Source organism: Gymnoscopelus braueri (assembly GCF_963280865.1).
Source record: "Gymnoscopelus braueri genome assembly, chromosome: 12".
Classification (NCBI taxonomy): Eukaryota; Metazoa; Chordata; class Actinopteri; order Myctophiformes; family Myctophidae; genus Gymnoscopelus; species Gymnoscopelus braueri.
Window position 1 is genome coordinate 17,747,919 of NC_137614.1, and position 7,849 is coordinate 17,755,767.

General features: G+C 42.9%; 1 protein-coding gene across 1 annotated transcript in view; it reads right to left on the minus strand.

Moving 5' to 3' along the window:
- The window catches only part of phactr3a (phosphatase and actin regulator 3a), a gene marked incomplete at its 5' end in the record, with an annotated part of 47,045 nt that extends 39,527 nt beyond the window's left edge, over positions 1–7,518 (minus strand). The window contains one exon of the mRNA XM_080444306.1: positions 7,410–7,518. Coding sequence (XP_080300432.1) covers positions 7,410–7,518 — 109 coding nt within the window. The remainder of the gene's footprint in view (positions 1–7,409) is intronic.
- Positions 7,519–7,849: the final 331 nt, after the last annotated feature.

Below are 7,849 nucleotides of genomic sequence, written 5' to 3' on the forward strand. Positions count from 1 at the left end.
ACCCTATACAATGTGATTCTTGTAAATCTCAATCAAATCCAAGTTTCAAGCAACCTTCAACTATTCATCCATCCAAATGTCCATGTATCCATCCCATTCATCATCCCTATTCCTCCAGGTTGTTTGTACAGTATAAATGTTACTCCACACATAAAACACATCACCTTACAGTAAACAGGTAGAAAGAGCAAGGGGTTTGGAGCAGCACTGGCTCTTTCCCTCCCTCTGTTCAGCGCCCATGCTCTTTTCATTTAGCCAAGCTAGTGATGAGTCACATCCTGCCCGTGGCTCATCAATTACCCTGCCATGGCATACAGTGCCAGTGTGGTGCGGGTCGCCCCTCCTGAGTTAGCTGCTGCCGTTGTGAGAGGCACAGCAGAGCCAGGGAGACACGCTGATATCACAAAGGGAGGGTGAAGGAACCCATGAGAGTGGGAATGGACCACTGGGAAAATTAATGCATAACAGATAAGTTGATGGAGATGGAGAGGTGGTACATGATACATGAAGGACCTAGATTAGAGGCTGAATGAGTGTGAGAAGGGAAAACTCTAGGTAGGTAGTAGGTATTCACGCACAGTGTGTGTGTGTGTGTGTGTGTGTGTGTGTGTGTGTGTGTGTGTGTGCGTGCGTGCGTGCGTGCGTGCGTGCGTGCGTGCGTGCGTGCGTGCGTGCGTGCGTGCGTGCGTGCGTGCGTGCGTGCGTGCGTGCGTGCGCGTATGTATGTATGTATGTATGTATGTATGTATGTATGTATGTATGTATGTATGTATGTATGTATGTATGTATGTATGTATGTATGTATGTATGTATGTATGTATGTATGTATGTATGTATGTATGTATGTATGTATGTATGTATGTATGTATGCATAGATAGATAGATAGATAGATAGATAGATAGATAGATAGATAGATAGATAGATAGATAGATAGATAGATAGATAGATAGATAGATAGATAGATCCTACATGATGGAGACACACATTAGATCAGTGCAACTGTCAACTCAGTGGGCCACAGGGAAGGTGTGACTTCACGTCAGCAGGCAGGGATATATTTGAGTTTATTAACAGCAGTGACCGTGCAGCTTATTTGGCAGCCAGCTGGAGTGTGAAAGAGACAGAGTACAGTGAATGCATTTCCCTCACTGGATATCAACACTGCTTGCAAGTAAGATCCGCAAAGCCACAGGTTCTCTTTCATGAAATTGTAATGAGATACTAGTCAGATCGCGTACTCTAGCAATGTGCACATCAACCATCTCTTCACATCCTTGGACGAGTGTTATGCCAAGGGGGATCATTTTGACGCTTGATATACAGTATCAATGTGTATGAAGGTTTTGGAAGATGATCACGTGTTTACGCAAGGAGGGGGACAATACATACATGCATAATACAAGATAGGGATGCAAATCCTCTATTAAATCCCTAATCGATAGTTGATTCACCTTATCGATCGATCATCTATTAACTGATAAGTAGCACCTGAGAGAGACAATTTTGAAACATTTTGTCCTGAAAATACTGGTGTTTAAATTACCCTTACACAATTCGACTTATTGTCCCTATAAACAAAATGATACGTGAATAAAATAATGTATATTCCATGACAACACAGTGGAAAGCGGTAGCGGTTAAACAATTAGTGGATAAGAACATTTTGAGCTGCTCAGATAATATGTTCGCTTTGTTTGCGATAATGAATGCTGGGAAATCAGAACCGTGGAATGTTCAATTAATTGTTTAATTGATTAATTTGAGTAAATTCTTAACAGTTGATTAATATATAGTTGGTTTGTAACATCCCTAATACAAGATCATCTGCACATACATCCATTTGTTCAGTTTTTATGTAGAGCCACAGTAGGCTCTCTTAAAACAGAGATCAAATGTGGTGTGCACGTCAGCTCCATATGCATTTATTTTATTTTATTTAATGACGTTTATTCAAGATCTTGAAGAAGACATTAAAATAAAGAGAAAAATGCATATGGAGCAGGAGCGCCCAACATGTTTTTTGTTTGTTTTATAATTGTATTTTCTGTGATCGGCACCTAATGAAAGTGTCTGGTGTGTGTTACGTTTTTATTGGATTGGATTGGAATAAGCTTCTTATCATCTTAATTTGCCTTCGTCACAGAAATGAACAAGGGGACAGCCTGAAATATTCCGTTCAGCTGGCTACCCCTACATCTAGATTTACGACCAAAGGTGATTGGGCCTATGCTGAACCCTTGAGCAGCTTATCGCTCATTTATACTTGGCTTAACGACCGTGTAACAAAAACAGTGTTAGCCTACCTACAGTATCATGTGTCTTAAAACACATCATAGCTTTTATGGTGTTCTTTTTTTTAAACCAGATATTGTTAAAGCCTTTTATGACTCAGACCTTGTTTATTTAGTTTTAATGATAGCGACTCCTACAGGTTAGTAAGTCAGAGCACCTGTTCAGTGAAGAGCTGAACTGGAAGAATAGTATGCACCACTGTGACTGCACTCATTACTTCCTTCTGGAGAAGCTTCTCAAAGTCAGGTGAAAACAAGTTGCTGGCAACTTCATGTGTATCAGAGGTGGCACGAGCTCGTCTACACCCTCCTTAATGAACCAACCAGAAGGGGTCAGCAGACAGCACAGCAGTGACAAGGGACTATGGTACAAGGAGAGGTGGGAATTGGCAGAACGACTACTTCGGGAGAAAGTTCAAAAGAAATGGGGGGAAAAGATTGACAGGAAGCACGTAATACAAGACAGACACTGAGTCAGATTTCCACCACTTTATTCATCAATGACTCAGAAGAAGGGGAAAGGCATTGCCCAGAATACTTTATTCTGGTAAGGCTGAGTCATCATCAAGGGCCCATGGGACGGTTTAAAGAATTTGATAACTCCTTTTTCATTAGGGAGCTCCACTGATATCTGTACAGTAAAATCCATGTGTGCTCTTCTCCGAGCATGTGTTCTGTGCTGACGGTGCTGGTGTCAGATCTGAGAGGATTATAAGCTATCATCAAGATGGGTGGAGGGAGGATGACAATGAAACCTTAAGAGACGATGCTGAGCGAGTAAAATAACAGATTTTTAACTGCAACACGTCATTGTTTGTTATTGTTGTTTTTATCTATGGTAGTTAGTAATTAGCCTTGGGAACCAGCGGTTCCTGAGCCATGTGGCCCAGAGGTCAGGACACTATCTCCTGTTTCTGTAGCATGAGGCAGCTAGATATACAAGTACACCCCCTGGACATGACGCTATAGCATGTCACAGGAACTTACCCCTAATCCAATATTTGATGCTGATTGCCAAGCAGGGAGGCCTTGTGTACCATTGTTATAGTCTTTGGTATGACTCGGCTGGGGATTGAACCCCGGACATACTTAAAAAAAAAGAAAGAAAGAAGCTAAAAGATTGTTCTACAATCAATCTACAAGCTGTAAATTACTAGAGGTTTGGGCCGCTGCGCGGCCCTTCCGTCTAGCCACTGCGCGGGCCTCCCGTCTAGTAGCCTGGGCCGCACATCGGACACAGAGACAGCAGAGCGTGTTGTTGACGTTCATTGCAACACGGGTGTTTGTGTCGACACGCAAATCGAAAGCGAAAGCAAACTGCAACATGCAAACCGAAAGTGAAGCGAGACCTAACTTGTTGGAGACCCAAACACACAAACAGCTTGGAGACGCAGACAGCCACGCATGCGCAGACCTAACTTGTTGGAGACGCAGACACACAAACAGGCTGGCGAGGCAGACAGCCACGCATGCGCGCCACTCTCTATTGTATTAATATACAATAGATCGGCTATTTAAACGAGTGTGGACAACGATGTGGAAATGCGATCCTTTCCTACTTTTCCCAAATTAAAAGTGGATATTGGTTGGCAGAGTTTGCAATGAAATAACCATTATATCACACACAAACACCAGTTGCTGAGGCCAGCTCAACACTATTGCTCATCACAGTTGCAAAATATTAAAGTATTTATACAGGCCTAAATATTTAATTTAATGTAATTACATAATTAAAACATATTGGAACAGATAATTGAATTAACATTGTGTGTTCAGCACATCAGTGATACGTCACTTTAGTTCAACAGCATGCAACCATTTCCAACTCTATATAAACACCAGTTTCTCCTGAGCTGTGTATAAAGGCTGTGGTGATACTAAAGATACAGGAATCTCTCTGGAATAAAGCCACAGGAACAGCCCCGCCTTGGCACTGACTCTGTCCCCTAGGTTTCAAGGTGTCCTCACCGCACCATTACCTTACTCGACACTTTGTGTTGACTAACGGCCACTTTGAGCTCAAGTGACGTTTTATTAGCACGAGTATCTAAGAAGGCCCTTGCCTGAACAAACCTATCAAACAGTGGGGAGCTTTAATACCGTATTTACTGCTGTCAGACTTAGTATTTATCACATAATTTACCAATAATCACACACACTGTTCTACTGAACGTAAACAGCGCTATTCAAGACAAATCCTTTGAACGACAAATTCTCAACCTTTAACGTCAACAAGACAAAATGCAGGCCAGATACACAGCAATAGTTCCCACTGCTGTGTCTTTGTGTTCCTATTGACTCCTCTCACACCAGTGTTGAGTAAGTGGATGAATACAGTGTCAGCCACTGCAGCTGCAAAAGGCCACTGTGCTGAAGGGAGGGAAAAAAAGGCTTAGTAATCCTTTGGCAAAGACTAGCACCCCACACACAAGCACAGTGATGATCCATACAGAAGGGGGTGGACAATGTGTACTTTGGGTCACCAGACACTGACACTGTCCTTGTCAATGACAACTGTATTTACCGTATCTGTCATTATAAAGCCATAGTGGTATTTTGCATGTGTGGTAGGTGGCATATTGATGGTCCTAGGTGCTGATACCGGGCACAATCAAGAGTGTGAGTCGCGACATGTTGCTTTTCGATGGTCGTACCTCCCGGATGGGTTCAGCCGCAGCGTCCATTGACGGGGACGTGTGGTCAGTCCTGTCAGGGTTACTGTGCTGTTTAATCAGGTGCGACAGCGGCCCGGCGTGACATTATCACATCCAGTGCACGTGTGAATTAAATCAGCCATAGGAGGCCTAAGAACAGCAAGGGCCCAACATTAGGAATGTGCTATGGACAGTTGATGAGTGCAGAGTGCAGACAGGTGTTATTTCAAAGACGGGGAAAACACGACAGGCTCATTAGAGAACGATAGAGAAATGAATAAAAAAAATCTATGTTTCTGAATCATTCACTCTAGCGCCCTTCATGTGTGTAGAACTTTTCAAGTGTAGGTGTAAAGCAGTGAATGGTGCTAACACCCACACAGTTTGAGTATAAATAGCCCTAAAGTACAGTACTACAGGGCAGCTAGGCTGACATAGTGCTTATTATTATCAACAAAATAACCACCTATCATAATGGACAGTAATTTGGGTGAGAAACATTATTTATGTATATTAGACCGAAACGTGTAAGATGAATTCTTTATGTCTTAATGCATAATATGGATGACAAGTGGACCAGTGAGACATTACAGGCTACTGTAAACAAGGGCTTGTGTTGGTCCAGCACACCTGCATGTTCCACCATGCCTCCATGCTATGCTGAATCGATTCCCTGGTATGTGTGTGTGGCTGTATGGAATTGGAGGTCTTTGCACCTATACATCACGTGGAAGGCAGGGACATTGATCATGGCACTGTGTGCTCTCTCTTCGGCATGACATGGGGGACAGCTAAACGCTGTCAATGCGCAGTGACCATGCAAGGCATTAGGCCTATAGCAGTGGTTCCCAAACTTTTTAGCCCGAGACCCAAAAGATAAATTTGATGTCTCCCCGTGACCCAAACTAGTGAAAATAGCAGATCTACAAGCTCACAATGCGACACGTTGTGGCTATTTTCACTACTTCTTAAACATCTGTTTTCTAATTTATGGAATTTCTTAGATTTTTGGCATTTATTTATGAAATTATTTTAGAAAAATGTCTGAATTTGTTTTAAATTCATTAACATTTTAGATTAAAAAAAATAAAAAAATAAAAAATGTAGGTAACAAATAAAATAAAGGGGATATTTTCTCGCGACCCATAAAAATGGACCGGCGACCCACAAAGGGGTCTCGACCCACTGTTTGGGAACCACTGGGCTATAGGATGATGAGATACGCGAGGGCAAGAGTAAAAAGCCCTAAAAACCGAAATCACGGTGACTCCTGAGTCCTGGATGATGAAGGCTGGCTGTGCACAGTGTGCAGCCTGTGCGTGTAGTGTACCCAGTACCCACGGTGAATGTTCTGATCCGATAACAGAGCAGATAGCACTGGTACGTCTAGACATTCACCCTGAGAATGATGGACCACGCCACATGGTCAAATAATAAGGGGAATCGCACAATCCGGTGTTATATGCATTAATAATGATAATTATAACGGCCTAAATGCTGATTGAAAAACTGCACTTGCAGCCATAACAACCCAATGGGCTATATAGCCCATTGGGTTGTTATGGCTGCAAGTGCAGTTTTGCTTGCAGGCTATATAGCCTACACAGGCGTCTTATTTAACGCTGAATTCTGGAGGGGCATGCATTCATTCATGGAAACAGATGCTATAACACAATACTTTTCAATTTGCGTCTCAGTATTCCAATCTCCCATGTAAGGAAAGCTAGCCTATTTTCCTTCAAACGGTGTGAAGCATATGCGCTGATTATCCATTGGTGTCCATCCCATTTGGTAGCGAAGAAGGGTGCCTTTTGGTAACCCGTAGCCATGGATCACACGATGGTCGTCTGTCATGACAGTCATGGACAAATTTCAACCTGGTGTTTGCACCTTTTCCCTTTTTGGCCCGTACATCTACATAAACGTTCAAATTTCAAATATGAAGTTCTTACCCCATGGCCACGGATGTTACAATTATATACCGGCCTTTAGAAGTACCGGTCTATTCCGTAATGTTCAATAAAAAGCATTATAATCCGAACGGTGGCCATTTTCTCATAGAATTATAACGTATCACAGTGCAGTACACCTTCCAAACAATAGGGTCGCGTAGTTGAAAGCACATGGAGAAAATATGAAGAAAATGGCCACCAATCGGATTAAAATGCTTTTTATTGAACAATACGGAAGATAAGGGTACTTTTTAGGGCCCGTAAATAATTGAAACATCCGTGGTCATGGTGTACGCACTTTATATTTGAAATCTGAACGTTTATGTAGATGTACAGGCCAAAAAGGGAAAAAGTGAAAACACCAGGTTGAAGTTCATCCATGTCATGTTTCAGAGCAGCGAAGGATGCCTTTTGGTAACCGTTGCATCCATCACCAAACGAGCGACAATGGTGAAACATTGCATGATATAGCATCCCCAAAACATATCGGGAAGATAAATATTTCTCTTACCTGTGGTGTGCACCAAATCGATGCCAGCCTCGGTGATGTTCGGGTCACTTTGAGATCTGCCTCGTTGCAGAGTACAGCAGCCATCTAGTCCATCTGATGATGTAGCCATGGGGATGGATGGATGGATGAGGAGCACAGGAATTCTCCTGGATCAAATATTGAAAACCCTTAGCAGAGGCAAACAGGGTCAGAAGGAAGCTGATTTAATTCGACCTGACAACAGCCGCTTGGAGGAGCATCTACCAGGCAGCCATGGTTGAAGCTGAGATTCCTAGTATGTTTCGGTGTGTGTGTGTGTGTGTGTGTGTGTGTGTGTGTGTGTGTGTGTGTGCGCGCGCGCGCGCGCGCGCGCGCGCTGAATGTGTGGATGGATGCGGGAGGGAGGGGCAGTGGTGAAAAGTAACTAAGTACATTTACTCAAGTACTGTACAATTTTGGGG